At 41.5% G+C, this 24,665-nt stretch overlaps 1 protein-coding gene across 7 annotated transcripts in view; it reads left to right on the top strand.

Moving 5' to 3' along the window:
• The window catches only part of Phtf2 (putative homeodomain transcription factor 2), an 86,148-nt gene that overhangs the window by 30,160 nt on the left and 31,323 nt on the right, over positions 1–24,665 (top strand). For 6 of the 7 annotated variants that reach the window (XM_075955893.1, XM_075955894.1, XM_075955895.1 and 3 more), the window contains exons 3-6: positions 15,004–15,060; positions 20,448–20,517; positions 22,629–22,787; positions 24,252–24,417. In XM_075955893.1, coding sequence (XP_075812008.1) covers positions 15,004–15,060; positions 20,448–20,517; positions 22,629–22,787; positions 24,252–24,417 — 452 coding nt within the window. Of the gene's footprint in view, positions 1–15,003; positions 15,061–20,447; positions 20,518–22,628; positions 22,788–24,251; positions 24,418–24,665 lie in introns of those variants that run through there. The other variant, XM_075955896.1, reaches the window with a different exon arrangement.

The following is a 24,665-nucleotide window of genomic DNA, read 5'->3' as shown; positions in this document are numbered from 1 at the left end:
TAAAATCCTCACAGAAACCAGAAGCAGGAAATTAAGCAAATCCACATTTACATATTTTCAGTGAGTTGATGCGGGTACCAGGAACCCAGCTTTGGTTCTGCAAACTCAGCATACACTTTTAACTACTAAGCCATCTCAAGTCCAACAGATGGATGCTCTGCGGCTTTTAATGTTAGTCAAGAGGAGGATTCATCTATTAACTTAAATAAACTACTCTAAGTAACATGAACTTGACTGACATCTGGTGTTAATTATAAGTAGTTGGGAACTTTAAATCTTCTCCTTTCTTAGTTAAGTCAGGATGTGTAAATGTGCCTTGTGTGTGTACAAGGCACTGTTTCCTGTGTGTATGTAAGTGTGATTATAGGGAGATTCAGAGTGGTCACTTGTAGAGCACCGTACAGATGGTTAAGAATGTTAAGTCTCAACTGGGTGGTGGTGGCGCATGCCTTTAATCCCAGCACTTGGGAGGCAGAAGCACACAGATCTCTGTGAGTTTGAGGCCAGCCTGGTCTACAAGAGCGAGTTCCATGACAAGCACCAAAGCTACAGAGAAACCCTGTCTTGAAAAACAAAAACAAAAAACCCAAACAAACAAACAAATTAGTCTTTGTTGTCAAGTCCCCAAATGATTGCTGTTTATCTTTTACATGATCTTTCTTTTGTCAGTTTAAGCTTTTTTGGTAAAACTAATGCAACGCAAATTATTTTGAGAGGGGGACATTGTATTGGCTTAAAGGTAAAACATGCAGAAGGGTTAGACTTACCCCAGTGTTGACTGAATCCCAGCTCCAGAGAATCACCAGATGTGTGTGTCTGCTGCTTTTTTCTTCTGAGGTCTCTAGAGTTGGCGTTCCTCTACCACACAGAACATATGTGCGTAATGGAGGCCAACCTGGACACTTCTTTTTCTCTAGAGAACTGGGATGAGTTGGGTTTTCAACTCAAGACTTTTCTCACTGTTGGAAGAGTTTTAACTTGACTAGAAAATTTCATTGTCCATAGTCCCTAGGTGTTGGTGTACAAAAGAGATCTAGAATAGCCCGGAATGGATATAGAAAGGTTTGTTTATTTATTTAGGGATAAACTCTTAGAAAGGGTAGCAATCTGCAGTCCTCTGCATGTGCTGGGAACTGGAACTGAATCCAGCAGCCAAGAGACCCCACACACGTTTTGTCTGCATTTATGGTACATAAGACCACGCCCAAAGTGGGCCGGTATTGTAAAGGCCATTGGCTGAAGGAGTTCCCACAGTACCTCCCCCTTTTGTCTAAATAAGAGAGCCCTAAGCCTAATAAAAAACTATATACAGTAAGAACAAATATCAAGTATTGTCCAGGGAAAAAGATGAGGCAAAAACATACATAAAAATTAGATTTACAACCCGCTTGATCAACATCAAACAAAAAACATATACTCAATGTTTCAATAATCATCCTATCCTAAGGAGTCTAAGTCTTATAGTAAAAATGTCTTGGCAAAGTCATGAGAAAAATAATTCTGCGTATCTAGTCTTCAACCCCATCCAAGACCTAAGAAGGGCAGTAAATAGGAAGTACAATCAATCAAGCAACTACCAAAAAGGAACAAGAAATGACCTGGGCGTCTCATGTGCAGCATCGGGGCAACCAACTTTGGCTAAGGCCCAGAGTATCTGAAAGACCATTTTCAGAGGCAGGAAAATTTGAAAAACTGTCTTACCCTGTCTTGGCAAGATCTGGCAGTCTTTTTGCTTGAATCCTACTTGTCCAGTCTGGACACCATGCATTTTGTCAGTGGTTGAGGCATGGGCAGTTCCTTGCCCAAAGGCCAGTTTTGCCAAGAGGAAAACAAGCTCCAAGTGGAGTGTCTTTGGCCTCCAACATTCTCTTGGGAATAGACCACTACTACCAGGAGCAGTAGTGTCTAATGTTAACAAAATCTTAAGTTATTAAATGCCATATTCTACAGTTCTTTGAAGTGTGTAAAGATTACCTGTCTATGTGGAATACAGTCTCTATGCATCTAAAGAACCTGATTTAGTCTAAGTGTGACAAACATGGATGACTGTAGTTCTTAATATCTATATACTTAAAGACTAAGTCTTTAAGTAAATGTAAAGAATGTATAAGTATTTTGATCAGAGGTAGATATGTATAATGCAATATGATAAATATATCCTAAAGTTGTATCAGTATACAAAATGTCTTAAGCAGAGGTAGAAACATGCATGCATACAATTTGAGAAAATTACTTTGCATAGGTGTACAAATAATATAAACAGAAATAGGAGTATATTCAATATAACAAATATAATTTGAATTTGTTTCAATACAGAAGAATCTATGCCAATGTAAATTGCCTATAAATAATATCTCATGAATAATTTCACTATTACTATTATTATTAGTATGAGTAAGCTCACACTAATCTACCTATTATACCATCCCATCAATTCCCCCCCCCTTTTTTTTCAAGAGAGATTTCTGAGCCTACTTCATTTCCACCCCAACCCTCTACCACTTCTAACCAATCCCTGATAATGTACCTAGTCCTGAGGACAAACTTTGTTGGGAGAAGGGACATTGTTTTTTAAAATTAACTTCCAGCTGGCATGAGGACAATGTTATTTCTATAGGATCCTGTAAAAAGTAAAATAATGGTTAAGTTTTAGGATTACTGTGTGTTATAATTGCAGATAGTCTCTGAGTATAATGAAGTGAATATTTAATTTACAGCCTGAGTCAGTAAAACTTCTGCTCAGTTCTTCTGTGCATGTGTTTTTTTGTTTTTTTGTTTCACTAAATTGGTGAATTCCTGTTGCAGGAACTTACAGCGTTAGTAGAACTCTCTAAGTTACTCTTGGGCAGCAAGTCATGCCCGGTGCTCCCTATTTAATAACATGCTATGGGTGCACATGCCCATGTCAGCAGACACACTCTCTCCAGCCTATGTAACATAACCTTCAGGACGGCAGGGAGTCTTTTATATGCAAAAGTAAAAAAGATTGAACATGAAGTTGTAATTATGAATACAAAATAATAACAGTTATTCTTAAGAATCTGATTAAAAACAAATCTCAGCATTTAAAGTGGATATATTTCAAGTAGATGGTGTAGTTGCTTAATTCTTTAAGCAAGTAGTTTGAAATGTTTTCTGCTGTAAATTACTATTGTCGTTAGCTTCGAAGGCAACACCTCCTAGGAAAGCAGCATTTTGTAATGGCAACCCGAAAAAGCAGAGTCCTCAACATGTTCCATCATGGATGAAGCTCTAGACAGCACACCAAGACCTGTGCTGTCATTTCATATCTAATATGAGTTGCAAATGAGAGGCAAGTATGCAAATCTACAGACAAGGATTGACTAGCGGTCTGTGCCGGAAGTAGGCTTGAGCAATAAGTACGAGTGAGTTTCGAGAGTCGTTATGGTAAGGAAGGTTTCTTAGTTAAAATGTGGAGACGGTTGTGCAGCTGTACAGACCTGGGACACAGATCTATGGCATCTGTCCTAGGCCACTTTTTAAATGTCTACAAAATAGCCAAGACTGAGCTATGTATACTGTGAAGAAGCTTGTTCAACTCAGAGTTCTAGAAGGCGGGAGCACAACACCAGGACCTGCTCCTGTCTAGTAAGGATGCTGGCTACCCCTGTCACAGCCTGCCTGATGGGAGGACACTCCTGTCTAATACGGATGCGGGCTACCCCATCACAGCCTGCCTGATGGGAGGACGCTCCTGTCTAGTAGGATGCTGGCTACCCCTGTCACAGCCTGCCTGATGGGAGGGCGCTCCTGTATAGTAGGATGCTGGCTACCCTGTCATAGCCTGCCTGATGGGAGGACGCTCCTGTCTAGTAGGATGCTGGCTACCCCATCACAGCCTGCCTGATGGGAGTTTGGGGAGAAGGAGGTGACGCAGGCAGACAAGAAGCCGGAGAGTCAGGAGCCAGCTTTGCTCTTTGTAATCATCTCCCCTCCTGGGGTCAGTCCATCCTCCAGTGAGAAGTAGTTTGCTCCCTGTGGAAGGCCCTGCCTCTCAGAGGTTTCAGCACTGGGTTCCCAGAGTCGTGGCAGATCTCCATGCCAGCACATGGATTGGAGGTTCACATTCACACCACAACATATGTCATATTTCATTTAAACAGCTTCATAAATAGTCATATCTTGATGGACGGTGGTGGTGCACGCCTTTACTCCCAGCACTCAGGAGACAGAGGCAGGAGGATCGCTGTGAGTTTAGGGCCAACCTGGTCTATAAAAGCTAGTTCCAGGACAGGCCCCAAAGCTACAGAGAAACCCTGTCTCAAAAAAAAAAAAAGTAGTTATATTTCAAATAAATTTCTTTAAATAAAATAACACAACAAGTGTTCTTAACTGAAATCTCTAAATCCAAAAGGCTACGTATTCTGCGTATTCTAGGGAAACAAAAGCAAACGGTTTCCCAAGATGTTTTGACTCTAGTAGGCTTCCCCTCTGTACCCACAACACTGCTTCTGGCACCAATCTCCCCGCCTTTGCTGTACGTATAGGACATTATCAGAATTTCCGTACTGATGTAGTAACTTAGGTATTTATAGGCTCTGCTTTCCAAATGACTTGAAATAATTAAACATTATGTATTACAAATGATAGTTTACCACAGCTGAGAAAATAAACGTTACCATAGAGGAATTGACTGTGCTATATATTTGTTATTATTCACTTTAAACTACATGCATGGAAGTTGTTACAAATTAGACTTGAAAATTTTTGCATATAGGAGACAGAAAACTTCAGTTATGTCTAGCCTTGTGTAAAAATCATATCCAGTTGCAGAAATTGTGTGTAACTAGATTCCATCAAAATAACATTTCTTGGATATTTGGATCCATGTTAAAATAACATGTCTTATTCCATTACAAATGTAAAGGAGATAATGGCAGGTGATGGGCAGATACGCTCAAAGGAGTCCAGATTCTGGCGTGTGCTCCAGTCTTCCTCACAGGCAGGATCCTGGTCTTTCTTTGGTTTGTTTTATTTTTCAAGACAGGGTTTTTCTCTGTGTATCTCTGGCTGTCTGGAACCCACTCTGTGGACCAGGCTGGCCTTGAACTCACTGAGATCTGTTTGTCTCTGCTCCTCAGTGCTGGGATTAGTGGCGTTTGCCATCACCTTCCAGCCCAGTGTCCCAGTCTTTAAAGTGAGAGCATTGATGAGGTGTGTTTGCGGGTGGGGAAAATTCTAACTCACTCTCTGAGATCTTTAATATACTTACGTAGATTTGAACATAACCAAAGATAAAAGATAATTACATGATTACTGTATCAACTATCATACTATAATATGAAAAATCATATTTATTACTTTTTATGTTTGTATGAACAATTAGATTTTTCTGGGGGGGGGGGTTTCGAGACAGGGTTTCTCTGTGGTTTTGGAGCCTGTCCTGGAACTAGCTCTTGTAGACCAGGCGGGTCTCGAACTCACGGAGATCCGCCTGCCTCTGCCTCCCGAGTGCTGGGATTAAAGGCGTGCGCCACCACCGCCCGGCAACAATTAGAATTTTTATCTCATAGAAAGATAGGTCCTATTTGCAACTTAAAAGTCAAACAGGAAAGAATGCAGAACAAACAAAAGCCAAGGTCCCTTTGGAGTTGGCTGCTGTCTTGTACTTGAGTCTGCTTCTGTCATTTGCTGTCTCTAGTCTAAGTTTTGGAGCGGGTCTGTTCTGTTTTCTTTAGAGGAGGTAAAGTGCTTCAAGGTTGTTGCTAGGATTAGTGTCCGCGGTGTAAGTGGTTAGCTCAGTCTTTCACCTCGGTTACGTCTAGCCCAGTGTAGAGTGTTGGCGTGTCCGCTGCAGAGATTCCGTGTAACTGGCCCCCGTCAAAATAACACTGCCTGAACTGTTGGATCCCTGTTGAAATAAAATTAAGTGTTTTGATCCCACCATCCCAGCGTAGAGCTTGGGTGGGTGTGCGCGACTCTAGACAGCGGCGCTTCCTGACTACTTAGCTGTGCGCCACGCTGCCACAGAGCATTTGCTGGCTTCTAGTCTGGAGAGGAAGGTTCCCGGAAACCTAGCAGTAGTGCAAGCAGAGCCTCTGTCGCCCTGTCCCCTGCTTCCAGAGTGACTCTGCAACCACAGTTGCCACGTCCCCACTTCGCTCTGACCTGGCCACGGTTGGGGATGTGTCCTTTTGTGGCCCATTCCGTACTTGGACCGCTACCAAGAAGTAGCAAATGCGAAATAACTAGTAGCGGCAGCTACTGTTTACTAACGCAACTCTAGTTCTATGTGAGTTTTTACAAATTTGATTTACTGTGTAAAACTGCAGGTGTGTGTGTGCACGGAGGACAGCTTTCGCGAGTGCATGCTCGGCTTCCACAGTCAGTTCCGGGGATGCAGCTCACGTTGGTGGTCTTCCAAGGCCCTCTCACCAGCCCAGCAGTGGTTTTAAATTAAACGTATTGTCGTTTCTGCTGAGCAGCAGGGATGCTTTCACGGAATGCGTCCTTTGTTAGTATCGGAGTCTACCTGGATGAGGCAGATGTGGTGTGGGTCAGGCAGTCATCCAGTGTGGCCTCTCCGTGTAGCTGGGATGGGGAACACCAGTTGTGCGAGGCTCTCTGGGTAACCTGTGCACAGGTACACACACCGCACACATATTAGTAAGATAGTCACACACTTGGCACTTAGCAGGCATTAGGTGCTGTCTCTCCATAACTGTAGGTGCTGTTCTTTTACGTGGCGGGTAGCGCAGTAAGTTTGTATGGATCTGGGTTGATATCACCACAAACAGGAGAGGTGGGTTGTTGGCTCTGTGGTGGCTCCAAGGTCATAGGTGATGAGGGGTTTTTCAGTGCCCTTGTGATCTTATGGTTCATATATGACTTATGTGGTCTAATATACGGTACTTTGTTGACCAGATGTCAGCACTGCATGGCTGTTTCGTTGAATCTACCAGAAGTGTTGTTACTTACCGATAGGTTATTTGGGTTAATGTTTAACTGTGTACACAGCTTAGGGAATTTTCACTAATGTTTATGAATTTTTTTCTTATACTAGATGGGGTAATAAAATTCATGGGTTTTTGAGATTTTCCACAATATTTAGTGATGAGATAAAGATGAAGTAAAGTTCGTATTTGGTCTTTTACTGTGGTTCACTTATTTAAAGCTAAAGAAAGTCATCTTTAGTTTTTAAGACCAAACTTTATTTTTAAGTAATGTATAGCTTTTGAATGCTATTTTAAATAATTTAATAATTTAAATAACTTTTAATGATTTCGACTCTGATAATTTAAATTACACTTATCAAAAATATAAATGATTAGCAATTGAGTAGTGTTAATTTGGTTTTAAAAACATCATTACAAGAATTAGGATGGGGGCTGGAGAGATGGCTCAGAGGTTAAGAGCACTGACTGCTCTTCCAGAGGTCCTGAGTTCAATTCCCAGCAACCACATGGTGGCTCACAGCCATCTATAATGAGACCTGGCGCCCCCTTCTGGCTTGCAGGTACACATGGAAGGAATGCTGTACACATAATAAATAAATAAATAAATAAATAAATAAATAAATAAATAAATAAATATTTTAAAAAAAGAAACTCCTACTTGTCTAGTTTGCTAAAAGATTTTTTTTAAAAAAAAAGAATTAGTATGGTAGGTTTGTTAGAACTTGTTGTATTTTGACCCTCTGATACTTTTGAACTGCTTCCTTACTATTAATAGATTACTAGATCTTTCCTGTTCTCACTAGTAGGGTCTTCACAAATCATGATCCAAGATTAGTGTAAGTAGAAAAGTAGAAATTCAATTACCTTTGCTCGGATGACTTCTTACACAAGGTTATTAATCTGACAGCATCTTAATCAATAGTCCCACTGAGAGCATGCCCCAGGTACCAGCAAGCTGGAAAGTAAACAGTCCGTGTAAATTATGCAGGATGGTGTGGGTTTCCATGAACAGCGATGCTCTCTTTAAAGTCGGGCCAGGAAAACACATGTGGACTGCCACCCCGACAGCCTAGACTCTAGAAGGAAAGGTCAGCTCCAGTCAGCCCAGATGGGCTCTTCCAGCACTGTTACACTGTTACACTGTTACTTCTTCTGAGCTCGGAATGCTAGCTTTGTTTCTTTCTGTTAGTCATGCTTTTCTCTGACCTTTCTGAGGAAGGGGCAGCCTGCTGGCTCAGCTGGAGTTAGATGTCTGGCCTTGGATCCTTATGGGGGAGGGGAGTAGGCAGGATCAAGTAACAGGGACCTGGTGTGTGGGAGTCACTTTCAGAATACACAAGACCTCAGTCCACGCCTAGTGCTTGGTGGCATTTATATTGAAGTGGGAAAGAGCCAGGTACAGACTCAACTAGGTGCATGCCTTCAAGTTTAACGTTGAATTCATCACGTCCTTACATATCAGCCTTACGTATTAGAGTTAATGTGGGACTTAAAAGGACACAGTGTAACTTCTCATCATGGCTACTTTTCCCTCTCATGTGGTAGCCATTGTTACAGAGGCTAGAAGGTTCTCTTTGGCTTCCCGGGCACATGGTGGCTCTCTGAGTTCCACTGCATTTACACAGCATTTGTAGCTGCTGTCTTTGCTGCTTGCTCCTTCTACTCTCAGTACTGATATGAAAACGTATCTAAAACCACTCTGCTCAGTCCCAGTGTGACACTTAGTTGGTTCTTGAGATTATTAACTGTAGTAGGAGGTCTCTTGTTTGTTCCTGGCTGCTCGGACCTGAAATAATCTCACAGAAACTCTATCGTTTGAATCACTGCTTGGCCAATAGCTTAAGCATATTTTTAGCTAGCTCTTATATCCTGAACTAACCCATCTCCATTAATCTGTATATCACCACGTAGCTGTGGCTTGTTGGCAAGATTCCATCTGGCGTCTGTCTCTGGCCGGGGTACATGGCTTCTCACTGACTCCACTTTCTTTCTCCCAGCATTCAGTTTAGTTTTCCCTGCCTAGCTAAGTTCTGCCTTGCTATAAGTCAAAGTAGTTTCTTTATTCATTAACCAATAAAAGCAACGCATAGGCAGAAGGACTTCCCACACCAATTAACTATTGTTTTCCTCTTGGTTTTCCTAAATGTCTTATCATAATCATTAAAGTAATACATGTCAATTTCTGCTGGGTGTAGTAGTGAATTCCTTTAATCCCAGAAATGGGGTGGCAGAGGCAGGTGAATCTCAATGAGTTCAAGACTAGCCTGGTCTACATAGTGAGTTCTAGGCTCTCCAAGGAGACTGTCTCAAAAACCAAATAGAACAAAAGCAAGCAAGCAAAAAGCTTAAAAAAATAAAACCTTACAATGACCCTGTTAAGACCCTGACCTTTTCCAAACCAATTTAGGATATTTTATTTTTTTAAAAAAAGTTCCTGTTTTAATGTAATATACCAAAATACTCTGATTTTACTAAACGACCTTTAAAAACGCCACGCATTTTTGTGTGTGTGTGTGTGTGTGTGTGTGTGTTTTACTGGGAATTGAACCCAAGGCCTTGTGCATACTAAGCAAGTACTCTACTACTAAGCTGTGTCTCCAAGGCCTCTAAAACTGTAGTTATTTATTCAGTGATTCTCAAGATAGATTTCTGCGCAGATAGAAGCATTTCCGGGCATTTGGGACATCAGTACCCCGTGTTCAGCCGTTTTCCGCTCTGTGTGCAGAGACTGCCCTCTCCTAGTCAGGACTTCAGCTTCCTCACCCTGCCATCCCATCTCATCAACAGCCCCTGCCTGCCTCCTCCCGCGTGTCTGGGTTTCCACTGGATCTGGCACCCGGGTTTTAGTGCCCATAATCCTATTTCGTCCAATTTGCTGTAGCAGTAAATTGTCCTGAAGAATTAGGAGGGCCAGGGGAGAGGAACCAATCAAGAGTAAACATGGTCTGTATCTTAAGTGTGTAAGGTATTTGATGCTTAGTTAATGCCCAGGCTCAGCTGTGAAATTTACACACTAGGCCATCAGAGGTCTGCTTACCTGGATTCTAAGGCTCCTCCTTCCACTCCAGTCTTCTCGTTGCGTATCTATTTTCCGTTATACTGGGTTCTTGGTTTCTTCAAGTTATTTAGTTTCTCTAGGTGATCAAATAGGCAGCGTAACACGTGAACACATTGTTTTTGCTACCGAGTTCCAGACTTTTTATTATCAACTCTCTTGAACTCAGGTTATAATTTCTAATTGATTAAGGGCACTGTTGTAACCCAGTACTTAAGCCACACATCCCCTTTCTTGTCCTTAGCATGTTAAGTTCTGTTTTACTCACAAATGCTGTGGTCACGTTATCCCTTGCTGATAGTGTTTACTTGGTTTTGTTTGAATTATGACTGTGAATATTTTTTCTTTAGTAGTTACTTCATAGAGCCAGATTCTCCACTATTCATTTTCTTCATCATAGTAAAGAATATTCGTCACGGCTTTTTCAGAACTTGGGTCAGTGTTACACCAGATCATTAACCTCTGTTTTTCCTATGCTGTGTGAATGTAGGCCTGCGTGTAGCAGGGTGTGTGTGTGTGTGTGTGTGTGAGTGTGTGTGTGAGTGTGTGTGTATGAGTGTGTGAGTGTGTATGAGTGTGTGTATGAGTGTGTGTGTGAGTGTGAGTGTGTGTGTGAGTGTGTGTGTGTGTGTGTGTGAGTGTGTGTGTGGTCAGAGGACAACTTTCAGGGGTTGCTTTTCTCCTTTCATTGTAGTAACTGGGAATTAAACTCACATTGTTGGACTTGCCTGACCGAGTGCCTTTCTTTAGCTGTTGAAGCACTTCGCTGGCCGGAGGAAAAAGTCCTATTCTCCACCCCAGAAGATTTCCGGATCTTTTAAAAAGTCTTATTTGCATTCTAGTTAACCAAATTTATTTTCCTGTAGTAATACCCTTTATTATGATACAACCCTGGTGATGATTGATTATAAAAATAAACAATAGTTAAATCATAGATGTTCAGAGGATGTAAAATTACTATTTTATCACTTAGAGTTATTTCTACAATTACCTGCTTTCATTGTTTTCCATATACTCCTAGGATTATAGGTGATGTTGAAAACTTTATAATCGATTTGTTTATTTATGGGGGAAACATGCGCTACCACGTGTGTGTAGGTCAGAATCAGTTCTCTTCAAGCATGTGCTTTTCAGGGTTGGAACGCATGTCCCCAAGCTCGGCAGCACCCAGGGGAATGTTTCTAATAATTGTGTTGAAAATTTATGATTCTGCCTTTTATTAATTTTAAAGAAAGATTGAATCAAAAGATTTGGAGATTTGGTTAAAAAGAAACATGGAAATTACTAGTCACTCACAAGTTAGGAACTGCAAGGGTGTGGTTTCCCCGGACCATGCCTTGTCTGTCATCATCGCCGCCCAGTGACTCATGCCCCAATATTCCACTTCCTCACCCAAGTGTCTGGTGCACACACTGGCTCCTTTAATTCGGGTTTCGCCATATTTGTCTGAGAGTCAGTGGTTACAAACAAAACAATGTGAAAATTGTTGATGGTTTTCAGAGCTTGGGAACCTTTACTTTGGAGCTAAACATTTCTTAAAAGCCAGAATAAGTGGATCCTGTTATCCTGGGTGGAGATTTGTCTAGAGGCACTCGATTTTAGTGACTCTGAGTATCTGTGTCCTCTGTGTGCTTCACAAGTATGAAAATTGGGAAAAACTGAAAATGTCCCCCAGAACAACATCATTCGGGGTGTTATAGCTTTCTTTCATGGATCCTCTGGCTGGTGTTTTAATGTTTTATTCTGACACACACTGCTTTGTGTTGTGACTTTATGTTGTATTCTTAACTCCGTGATTTTCTCTAAATTAAACTGACAGATAGATCATTATGGCACAACAAGCTGCATCTTAGGGACCCGGGAAATGGACTCAGGCCGTGAAAGCTTGGCAGTGGCCATCTCAACTGCCCACTCAGGATGCTCTTGGATTTTCTACTTGTCTTTGGAATATTCTTGTCGTGGATTTAGCTGATACATTTTTGCAAACAAATGAAAACACATAATGCTCTAATATTTGTTAAGGGGATCAATCTGGGAAGGGATTTGAGGTCTCTCTATTATCTTTTTGTGTAACAGTTGATATTTATGAGAATTAAAAACTTGCTTTTCAGAATTTCTTAAACGAGATTCAGAAAAATAAGAGCATAGTAGTGTTAGGGAGGAAAGGTAGTGTTTGTTTAATATATATGTTCATTAAAAGAATTAGGCAATTGAAAGTTGTAAATCTGGGCATCCTTCTACTTACGTGCATTTATGAACTTTTAGTCTTTTCTACCGTAGACAGCTCACTTTGGAAGCTCAATGCTGCCTGTTCCTTTGGATTCCCCAGCTTCTTGTCTTCTGAATGTGGCGACCTAAGGAGTAAGCCAAGCCCTAAAACTAGCTTTTCAGCTTGTCTTTCAGAGACACTTTCCTAGAACCCATGCGCGGTGCCTGTTAACATCTCGTCACTTAATCGCTTTGCCTTTGTTTCATTGTCCTGTAGGGGACAGAGCTGATCTTGCAGGCACCGAAATAGAGGCAGCCTTCCTACCTGTGGGTCTCTCCTTTTCCTCCCTTGCATTCTCAGTCTTCTCTCCTCCCCCTCTGTCTTCAGATTTCTTCCGTGATTTGTTTCTATTGTGTGCAGAAAGATAGAAAACTTGAGAATCACAGCAGAAGGGAATCGATTCGTGAAGCATGTTTCCTTTCTTAGATGACTTGTTCGTATTTGGCCTGGGTTTGAGACTTAACTTTTGTAAGTCAGCTCTTACTTATGGCGCGTGGGCAAAAAAATACAGTGTCATTGTAAAGCGCAAGGAACAGCGCCAGCCGTCCCGTCCCATAGGTGACAGGACGGCCGGCAGTTGTTTGTATCTGCTGCGGATTCTTACAGGGAGCGACTGTGGCACTGTGCTCACTGCAGATGTCGGGGCAGGAAGTCTCAACAGCATTCACTTCAGTCTTCATCTTTTTTTATTATGAATTCTTTATCCCAGTGGTTTTATTTCTGTATTGGTTTAAGGATTATGGCTGTGCCCTTGTTTCTCTTGCTTTGTTTTTGTTGATAGTCACCACTGAATAGCTCCACGTTTATTCATAAAAGTAAGAGGAGAGGGATAATAAATGAGATGAGAACACCAAGGGGAGTTTTGTATCTTCTGGACTCGGTCTTCTTGAAGTAGAGGGCCATGTCCACTTCTATGAGTGGTGTTGTTCGCGGGCTTGGGATCTGAGACTTGTAGGGTGCGAATAGAGAGTTAACTCTGCTGACACTTTAGGAAGGATTGAAAGAAAGGAGGTCGCTGGACCTGTTGTTGAAGGCATGAAATCACAGATGAAGGAGGAAGTTGTAGAGGGCAGAATGCTTGCGTGGGGCCTGGGAGCAAAAAGGCTGATAGTAGATCAGCTCTGTTAAAAAAGCAGCCCAGCCTACCATGCTGCATTCAGGAGTCTCTAGAACAATGGCAGGAGCGTTGAGAAGTTGCTGACTGTATTAAACACAAGGCAAAACTATTGATTATAAGAGTGACTTCGGATTGTGGAATCTTTCGTAGTTGGACTTTTTGTCTGGACTGCTGCCCGCCCCCCCCATAATGACACAAAGACTTATTATTAATATGTCTCATGTCATCTCTGCTTCTTCTTCCCAGTGTTCTCTCTGCCTCAAAAGTCCTGCCTAGCTGTTGGCCATTCTGCTTTTTATTAAACCAATCTGAGTGGCACATCTTCACAGCAAGCAAAAAGATTATCCCACAACATTTCCCCCTTTTTGTCTAAATAAAAAGGCAAGGTTTTAACTCTAATATAATAAAACTATATACAATAAGAACACATATCAGGTATTGTCTAAATAGAAAGGAAAGGTTGTTGTCTTAATTTATACTAAGTAGTGATTACATTTGCATAGGCATTGACTTTATTTTTCTCTCATTTTAGGGTTGTGGAAAAGTTATTTCCATGTCTGTGTGCTTGAATCACCTTGACATAAAATTGTTCTCTAAAGAAACCTCAGGCATTCTTTTGCACATGAAAACAAAATTTAGAAAAATAATCATTTAAACATATTACTATGTAACTCTGAAGTAGTTTGGGTTATTGTTTCAACAAAACATTTGATGTATTGGAATGATTATATACTATTTTATGTGGATGGGTGTTTTGCCTGCATGTATGAATGTCTTAGGGTTGCTATTGCTGTGAAGAGACACCATGACCATGACACTCCTATAAAAACGTTTAATTGAGGTGGCAGCTTACAGGTTCAGAGGTTTAGTCCCTTATCATCATGGCAGGGAGCTTGGCAGCTGGCAGTATGGTTGTCTGAAGGCAAACATGGTGCTACAGAATTCTACATCTTGTTCCGAAGGAACTGTCTCACTTGGCGGGGTTTGAGCATATATGAGACCTCAGAGCCTGCCTCCGCTTCCTCCAGCAAGACCACGCCGCTCTAGAAGGCTGGCTGTGAATTTGAAGCCAGTTAAGCTACAGAGTGAGATCCTGTCTCAGAAGGAAACCACTTAGTGAGCTACATGTTTATGATTGTGTCCTTTGGGAGGTGTTTTCCTCACCTGTACTAGTAATGTAGTCATTTCTTTTATTGAAACTGAAGGATTCCTTAGGCCAGGTTTTTCTGATTTCAGTGTTATCTTGGGTTGTTGTGTTTTTTTTTTTTTTTTCGAGACAGGGTTTCTCTGTGGCTTTGGAGCCTGTCCTGAAACTAGCTCTGGAGACCAGGCTCGTCTCGAACTCACAGAGATCCGCCTGCCTCTGCCTCCCGAGTGCTGGGATTAAAGGCGTGCGCCACCATCGCCCGGCCTTATCTTGGATGTTTGAACCTCACAGCCATATTTCTGATCCAATAATTCTTCTGGGAACTTGAAAGTTTCCATTCTCAAAGACGATGTTGATACTGGCCGTCCTGTGAACAGCGCGCTCAGAAGCACTGTGGCACAGGATTGGTCTCGGACGTCTGTGGCAGAGCCAGTCTGCGTGTTCAGTGAGCACCGGGAATGCCCACTTAACACAAGTGCTGTCTTTCTTTCTTCATAGATCGGAGCCTACGATCAACAAATATGGGAGAAATCTGTTGAACAAAGAGAAATCAAGGTAACAACTTCGCTTTATTTTGTTAGTCACTTTACCATCCCATTTAAATTTACTATTTTAGTTAAATATTTATTTTATCTTCACTTTTAAGAGAGAAACCTATGATTTCATAGTCTTACCTTTTAATTTTTTATTTTGCTTTTAGCCTCTTCCATTCCCTTTAAATTTAATTTCTCAAGCATATTCTCTTTCCCCCTTTCACTTGTCACCTTACACTTCTAGTCTCTTTCTTCCCCCTTGATGCTGTTCCTTGCTCTGTACAGTTTATTAGACTGGTAAGTGTTTCAGGATGTTTACCGCCTGCGCGGCACTGTGCACACGTGGCTTCGCCTAATAGAAACCCGCTTTGGTGGCGCTACTAACGGAGTGACTTGGGTGCAGAAAGAGTTGTTGAATTGTGTAAGGGCTGCAGGAAGTAGAATGTTAATTCAAATGCTTTGATGGCAGGCGGTTTCCTCCTGGACGCGTGACTACTTGTCTTATTCTGATCGAACATTCTCATGGACTATCTTGCTGGCATGAGAAAAGTTTTGAAACTAAATTTGTTGTTTCTCAACACTCTGTGATGATAAAATTATATATCTTTCGTTTGCTTAGATACTAATCAGTTTGTTCTTGCACGAGCTAAATTTAATTTGGGCCTAGAGATTGTTACTGTAATCGCTTACCATTTTCTGCTCAATATTTAAATATTTTTATTCAGTTAAAAACCAAGTCTATAGTCACTTAAAAATCTGCTCAAAAGATTTGTTGCTGTTCAGACCATATCATCTATGAAAGAGGAGATCATTCTTTGATACTTAAAAATTTTAAATTTTCTACATTTTTTATGAAGAATTAATAAATTCATTTAGTGAAGTTCTGACATATTTAAAAATAGAATTAAAGGTCATGAGGGCCCAAAGATAAATAAATTGTATGTAGGTCAGGTATTTTATTGTGAGATAAAAATCATTGAAGTGACAGGGGAAGGACATGTGAAAATATTCATGAGGGAGAGGGGGAGGGAGGGAGAGGAGACTGAGTAAGAAACCCTTGAGAATTTGATTTGACAATTGGATTGAAGAAGGTGATGGACTTGGTTAGCAGTAAAGCTAGAAAGGAAAATGTCAGTGTATGAAGGGGTTTCAAACTTAACCCTACAGTTTAGCCATAATGTTATAACAGTTGGGAGGACATTGATGGATTTGAAGCAGAAAATTAGAATTGCGTTTTTATAAATTCATTAAGTCAGTAATAAGTATGACAGAAAATATTGGAAGAGAGATTTAAATTGCTTTAGAAATAGCCAGGTTCTTGGGAGTCCTTGATATGTAACATTTGTGTGTGTGTAGGTACGTGGATGTTGTGTGTAGTATTATGTGTACGTCAACTGAGCATTGTACATATTACATAGAGTCTATAAGTGAACAGATGTGCATCGACTGATGAAAGACGATCATCAGGAACAGAAACTGAGAAATACCAGTATTTCATGTGAAGGGAAGGAAAAATGGGAACTCTGTAAGCAACTGAGGAAGAGTTGAAGTGAAGGGGCCATAGAAATAGGGGTGCCATAGAGATAGGGTGCCATAGAGATAGGGTGCCATAGAGATAGGGGTGCCATAGAGATAGGGTGCCATAGAGATAGGGGTGCCAAATATTAAAATATACGAGGCTATGGGGCATTCTCATTCAAACCACTAGAGCGCTCATTGTGTTCCGGGAAAGAGCCCGCCACAGAAAGACAAGAAGAACTGCACAGGTTCATCACACACGAGCCTAAAGTATTGATTGATTACCCAGTGCTTGAAAGTAGTGGGTTTGAGACTGGACAGGGAGAGAGAAGGAAAGTAAATTGAAGTTCAGGTATGTTACCGCATATTATCTTGACTGTGAATAGCAGCAGTGTCCGGTGTATTTTTAAAATCTAGATGAAAGGATTTGAATATTATCATAAATGACAAGCCTGTGAGGAGACAGATGTTTACCATGTTTCTATACACGAGAAGTCTAGTGCACTGAGCAGAAAGCATGCTGTAATCTAAACGGCATTATCTGGTTATTATCTCATCGTCTCTATATATGGAGCTTAAAGAAAGCACAAAATTTCCTGCTGCCAGAGTCGTTGCACTGTGGGAGTATATTGTCAGTTTCATACTAGAAAGGGCCTCTGGTCCCTGAGGACGGACTTACATGTGTCCTGTGTACTAGAGAGGGCCTCTGTTCCTGAGGACAGAGTTACATGTGTCCTGTGTACTAGAGAGGGCCTCTGGTCCCTGAGGACGGACTTACATGTGTCCTGTGTACTAGAGAGGGCCTCTATTCCTGAGGACGGACTTACATGTGTCCTGTGTACTAGAGAGGGCCTTTGGTTCCTGAGGACGGACTTACATGTGTCCTGTGTACTAGAGAGGGCCTCTGGTTCCTGAGGATGGACTTACATGTGTCCTGTGTACTAGAGAGGGCCTCTGGTTCCTGAGGATGGACTTACATGTGTCCTGTGTACTAGAGAGGGCCTCTGGTTCCTGAGGATGGACTTACATGTGTCCTGTGTACTAGAGAGGGCCTTTGGTCCCTGAGGACGGACTTACATGTGTCCTGTGTACTAGAGAGGGCCTTTGGTTCCTGAGGACGGACTTACATGTGTCCTGTGTACTAGAGAGGGCCTCTATTCCTGAGGACGGACTTACATGTGTCCTGTGTACTAGAGAGGGCCTTTGGTTCCTGAGGACGGACTTACATGTGTCCTGTGTACTAGAGAGGGCCTCTGGTTCCTGAGGATGGACTTACATGTGTCCTGTGTACTAGAGAGGGCCTCTGGTTCCTGAGGACGGACTTACATGTGTTCTCCTGTCTTTCTACTAGTTTCTCGCCTGCTCTCCTCTCTTGGCTCCCCTCCCCCATGCCAAGCAGGCATTTGAACACCGAGCCCCCAAAGCCTACTCTGTTATCGTCTCTGGGAAGGCCCACAGTTATAGTTAGTATGCAAAACTATGTTCATTTGTACACATGTGGTTTAATCCACATCAAGTTTAACTTTTCCTTTTATGATGTCCCCTTAACGAGACTTATATTTTATGAACACTCAGACCTTGCTGATAGTATCTTTCATTTTTGTGCTGAAAATGATTAATCCTTTGGTGAAAGTTTTTGATTCAAAAGCCCTTTACATATTCTTACATTACATAATCCACCTTAAAGTAGATTTTATGTATTTTTATTTTGGAGATGTGGTCTCACTGTGCAGACCAGGCTGAGTCCTCCGGCTCACGGAGATCCACCTGCTTCACTCCCGAGTGTTGGAGCCAACGGTTGTATTCTGACCCTACAGTATGCTCACTCACCTGTAGGACGGGAAGTGACCTGTGGGAAGAGACTACTTACCGTTTCTCTTCTAAGGACTTTTAGTTATTAAGGTGATCCTGATAAAAATTGTAGGTATACAACAGTAAATGTTGCTTCAGATCGATAGTGAGATGATTATCAAATTGGTAAATGAAAATTTATCCAATTTTTTTATACTAACAAAGAAATTTATATAAATTTTGTACAAATTAAGCTAGTGCTTTATTATTGAAATTGTATTCAAATGTGCAGTTTTAGAATCACTGTTCTAGTTTGGAAAATGTTGAAAATATGTATAATCTCTTAGCTGCTCTGTAGCAACATAAATGAATATGGATACAGTTGTTTTTAGTACTGGCACTTTCTAGATAGTCACTGTGAAGACTGATAGTGGGTCCCGTGGGCCTCTGGTCACAGCACTGTTCATAAGCTGTCAGCACATACTGTTCTGTGTGCGTTTCTTAAAGACAACACATAGTTAGCTGGCCGTGGGATCTCCTGTCCTCACAGCACCGGGATTGCTGACGACAGGAGGATCAAGAATTTAAGGTCAGCCTTGTTAGCAAATCAGGGGCAGCCTGGATACATGGGAGCCCGTCAACAAACAAACAGACCGTCTATTAAATATCTATCACCAGTTCCCTTAGTAAAAGAATAGCTTCATAAGTACAAGTTGCCTGGCTCTTTCTCTGAAGGCACACCACAGCCTGCTTGCGCTTGGATCATTCTGCACAGCAGAGTTGACAGCAGACGCAGAAACGTGAACAGTGCTAAGCAGCCTGTCAGGACAGGCGTTTAGAAGCCGTGGGAACTGAGGCAGGAGGCAGCTGCTGCTTTCTATGGCCTCAGTCAGGAAAGTGTGTTAGGTAACTTAAAACACTTGCAGATGTATTGCTTTTGCTTCTTGTTACTGCCACTTTTCACACGGCAAATGAGGACAAACACACAGAGAATATGGATTTTAGAGTACAGATAGTAGTGAATGAATTTGCAGTACAGAACTTGAAAACGTGAGGATCAGCTGTACGAAAACCCTGTTTTTCTCTTGTTACCGCAGAACCATCTTTCTCTGTTTTGTTGTGTCTCTGGGTAGCTTACAGCCTGGGATGGACAGAACTTGTGAAGGGCCTTGACTCAGGCTGTCCTTCTGGTTTAGACATAGCAGCTAACCTGACTTACACCTTCCTCTTGCTTGTTTTATTTGCAAACAGTCTTAACCTTGAGGGACCATTGTCACCTAGTGGGTCCAAAGGAGTATCGCACAGTTGCTTTCTGATTGAACAGATAATTTAACAATCCTTTAAACCCGTGTCATCTCTCAGCTCTTAGTTCCTGAGGACTTTAGTCTAAGCTCATCCGGTTCTTAACTTAGTCTAGTTCATTTTCCCATACTTTTGTTTTCACCATTAACTTTTACCTCCAACTCCACTCTGCAGTGATAGCAGAAATTTGCTGTTAATTAATATTCAGTAATTTCAGTTTTAAATCAATTCAATTTATGACAGCTGCTTTCCCTGTCTCCTGTTCCTGTTCGTAGTATTTAGTGATGAGGTGGTATTATGGTCTGGGCAGTAGCTGGCAGTCTTGAGATGTACATCATCCACTTGGTTTCTGCTGCTAGCATCTGCTGAGAAATTCGCGTCCCTGTCTTGTTCTCTGCAACACCCCCAGCATCACATCTTGGGCTCCTTTGGGACCTCTACTCCTTTCCTAATGACAGTCTAAGGCCAGCAGTGTCTTGGGTCGTACAGGGCCTAGGCTGTATGCTCCCACTTGCTTGGTATATGACAGTCTTTGATTTGGAAGCTTACTGTCCATAATAAACAGGCTTTGCATGTTACACATATTCCTAAACATTCCTTTTGGAAGGTAATTGAAAGTTACTAGAATGCTATAATTGTATTCCATTTGTAACAAATCTTTTAATATATTTTTTACTTAATGTCACTTCCAGATTTTGTTTCAAATTGAAACTCTTATACATTGGTTCCCTTTTTTTGCTATGTAGGATTTAAGCAAAATATATGTAGAATTCCAATATTGCTTTTAATATATTACAGGGGTTAAGGAATAAACCAAAGAAAACAGCATATGTGAAACCAGACCTCATAGATGTTGATCTTGTGAGAGGTGAGTCCTGGATAAGAAGATGTGTAACGCAAGTAAACCCTGGTCCTGAAGACACAATCAACATAGCTTAAATATGCACCTTTGTAGAAATAAAGGCAATTCTAGTGTAAATAAGGACAGGAATTCCTGCTTTTTTTTTCTAAACGAAAATGCAAAGCTTTAACTTGAACATAGAAAGCTTGTATACAGTAGAACAATTATCAAATAAAGATTACATTCACCATGTACTGAATTCCAATTCATTTGTGTTTGACGAACTTAAAGAAAATACTCAACAATCTATCCTATCTTAGCAAATCCAATATTTTATACCTAACCTACTTCCATCCTATCTAAGGAAAACGGCTACTATAACTTTCTCATCTTCAACTCCATCAAAGACCCAGAAGGATGTGCTATTATTTAAGTAAACTAAAAGTGCATTGTAAACAACTTCCCAAAGTTCTAGAAATGACAGAGACATCTGACTACCTGGACAGTCACCCAAATTTCCTCTGCAATGTTGGAGAATCCATCTTCATCTTCAATCTACAGGCCCATAGCGTCTGGCAGACTTTCCAGTAAAGCAGGAAATTTGCAAGACCATCCCGCCTATACTGACAATTTGTCGGTCACTTTCCTCCATGGTCTGCAGATTGCCTGGCCATTTCTTCTGTGAAGCAGGAACCCAGAAGGACCATTCTGCTCTGTTGTGGCAAAGTTCAGCGTTCACTTTCTTGTGGGCCCTGCATGTTCAGTTTATACAACATACTGTCAAGCTCTTCAGACACGAGCAACTTCTTGCCTAACTGGCTAATTTTGCCACAAATAATAGCAAACTCCCTATGGAGTTTCTCCAGTGTGCCCATCATCTCTGAAGTAAATAAGTACTGCCAGGAACAGATGTGTCTCATTGTCATGAAAAACTTGAAATTAACCAAACATGTTAAATGCCATATTCTATTGGTCTTTGAAGTATTTGAAGACCATCTCTCTATCTAAATTTTTTCTCCGTATGATCTGGAAAACATACCTAGCATGTCTGCAAATTTGATCATCATAGATGACTACTGACCTGTGTTTCTGTTATCCTAAATAGTTCATGATATTAGTTTTCAAAAACTAGAATTTTACCTTACATTTTTAAATGAATTGCCTAGGTACAATATTGTAAGCAAGAGCAAAAACATATATAGAATATGTTGTAACAAAAATAGCCTTAAATTGGTATCAATATGCAAAATCCTTTAAAGGATCAGAAACGTATACAGTGTATGTGTTGTAACAAAAATTACCTGAAATTTGTAGCAATGTACAAAAGCCCTTTAAATAAGAGTAAAAACAAGTATACAGTGTAACAAGATTGACTTGAACTGTGTAGATCATGGTGGCCTTAAAGCCTCCAAGAGTGGGCCATCTCTGTGTCTGAAGCACTGGAAGTAAAGATACGTGTGTGAGAAAAGAAGCGAGGGTGACCCCTGGTAACTTCCTGAACTGACTCCCTTACACTAGAACAGGGCTTCTCAACCTCCCTAGTGCTGTGACCTTTGACACCGTTTCTTATGTTGTGGGGATCCCCAGCCATAAAATTAGTTTCCTTGCTACTTTATAGCTGTGGTTTTGCTGCTGTTATGAATCGTAGTTTAAAGATCGGATGCAGGATGTCTGACCTGAGACCCTGTGGAAGGGTCGTGGAGCCCCGAGGATCTCAACTCGCAGGTTCAGAACTCGCTGATTTGGCCCATTTGCTCCCAGGCTTCCCTGCGTCTGGCTTCAGAGTCCTGGGGTTATAGGTTGGCCACTCACTGCCAGGCTTCTGTGTTGGTGCCAGTCCTCAGCTACTCCGTGAGCCATCTCCCGCCATCTTATTATTTATAGTTCCTAATGGATAAAGATGAGCCCTGTTTTTATGAAATGTGTAGAGGAAGTCCTGGTATCTAGCTGATACTCTTCATCTTTTGAGTGTGGTAACGAGTAAGATTGCTTGTGAAGAGGACTGCTGCCCCATGTTAGATACTTTACTCATAGAAGAAAATTATATACCATTTGTTGTTGTTCAAGTGTTGAGTTTATTTCTGTAGTGAAATTAAAGAACAGGTAGACTCTGCCATTATATATTTTTTCCCCTTCAGGGTCTGCATTTGCTAAGGCAAAGCCCGAAAGTCCGTGGACTTCCCTGACTAGAAAAGGGATTGTTCGAGTTGTGTTTTTCCCGTTTTTCTTCCGGTGGTGGTTACAAGTGACATCAAAGGTCATCTTCTCCTGGCTTCTCGTCCTCTATCTTCTCCAAGGTATAATAATCAGTGGAAATGTGTGTGCTTTTACCTTTCAGGATGTTGTATTTTGATGATTATCAAAGCTTTGTGCTCAACATATACTGACTGTCGCTGTGCACGTAGTGACTATTGCTGTTACCCACAAACTCTTTAGATACTAAAGATATGAGCGGCCCTGTGGAGCGGCCCAGCAGACTATGCTGTTACCTACAAACTCCTTAGATACTAAAGATGTTTGCGGCCCTGTGGAGCTTGTTGACAACTCTGACAACCTGTTTCCCGAGGTAGCATGTCAGAGAGGGGACCAACAACCAGAAATTGTCTTTGACCCCGCATGCACTCTGTGTAAGGAGAGGGGAAATGGAGAAGGGGGATTTTGAATAGATGAACACTTTTGCACCCACACATAGGTACACACTTGTCTTTGTGTAGCTGATGCTGGCCTTGAACTATGGCTTTAGCTTCCCTAGTTAAGATTGCCACCGGAGGACATCATGCCTATTAGTACACCCTTTTATATATTTATTTATTTTTAATAACACTTTTGCTAATTAATTTTTCTTGCATAAAGTGTGGTGTATTTTTCCGTACCTTTACCACGGTGATCCGATGCATCCTTATTTTATATCAAAACTTGTGTTTATGCCATTAGCTCTTAACTTTTTCTCAGCTCCCTATTTAATGTCTTTAATAGCCCGACATCATATAGCGAATCTGTTACTACATCTACCTATGTAGACTCGGCACTTGAAAAACCTGAGGCTCTCAGACCTCGCTTCTTCCGTGAATAATGTCACAGAACATGTAGTCACCAGGAGTTCGAATACAAGCATTTGGACTCCGTGGCCACAGATCTGCTGCGTTGCCTCCCGGCCTCTGTTACAGAATCTTTCTGTGAAAATACATTGTATGGCATTTCTCAAACCTCACCAGGGATCATCTAGGCCTTTGATTCTTTTAAAAATGATTTTCGTTGTGTATCTGAATGATTCGCTTGCGTGTATTTGTACCACGTGAATGCCTGGTGCTGTGTTGGATCCTCTGGAACTGGAGTGTCCGTGTGGGTGCTGGGAATTGAGCGTGGTCTTTCGCATGGAATAGCAAGTGCCGCTAACTGCTGAACCCATCTCTCTAGCCCCGTGTCTTAGGGTCTTGGTTAAGGATAATATTTTTGTTAAATATTCCCCTTATTTTGTTAAATTATGCACATCATGACATTTGCCCATGAATATAATATCTTTAAAGAAACAACAAAACTCCTATGCCCTGAGTTATTAATATTGTGGCAGCCTACAATTACATCTATGCGTGAAATAAAAGAAATAAACCAGTTTCAGAGCATAAATCAGGGACTAAAGGTGCTCTCCCCCACGTCTGACAACACGTAGTGATATTTTAAATTTAAGAGAAGAATTTAGTAAGAAGTGTTAAAGTGCCTACAGATGTCTAACTGGATACACTTTCTCTCTCCGTTTGTAGTTGCTGCAATAGTATTATTCTGTTCCGCCCCTAGCCCACACAGCATACCTCTGACTGAAGTCGTTGGGCCCGTATGGCTGATGCTGCTCCTGGGGACTGTGCACTGCCAGATCGTTTCCACAAGAACACCCAAACCTCCTCTGAGCACGGGCGGGAAAAGAAGAAGGTACTGCGTGTCAGAAGTGCTCTTTGTGGATTCCTGTCATTGTGTACGTGCATGCCGTGTGTGTGTGTCTGTCTGTCTGTCTGTCTGTGTGCGTGTAGGTCTGTGTACCTGCCCATGAATGCAGGTGCCCACAGAGACTAGAAAAGGCATCAGAATCCCTGGAGGTGAAGTTGTGGGTGGCTGGGAACTGCTGGATGTGGGTGCTGGGAACTGAACCTAGGTCCTTTTCAAGAGCCACAGAGCTCTTA

The sequence above is a fragment of the Microtus pennsylvanicus genome, chromosome 22, assembly GCF_037038515.1.
Source record: "Microtus pennsylvanicus isolate mMicPen1 chromosome 22, mMicPen1.hap1, whole genome shotgun sequence".
NCBI classification, from domain to species: Eukaryota; Metazoa; Chordata; class Mammalia; order Rodentia; family Cricetidae; genus Microtus; species Microtus pennsylvanicus.
This window is presented reverse-complemented; position numbering and strand designations above follow the sequence as displayed.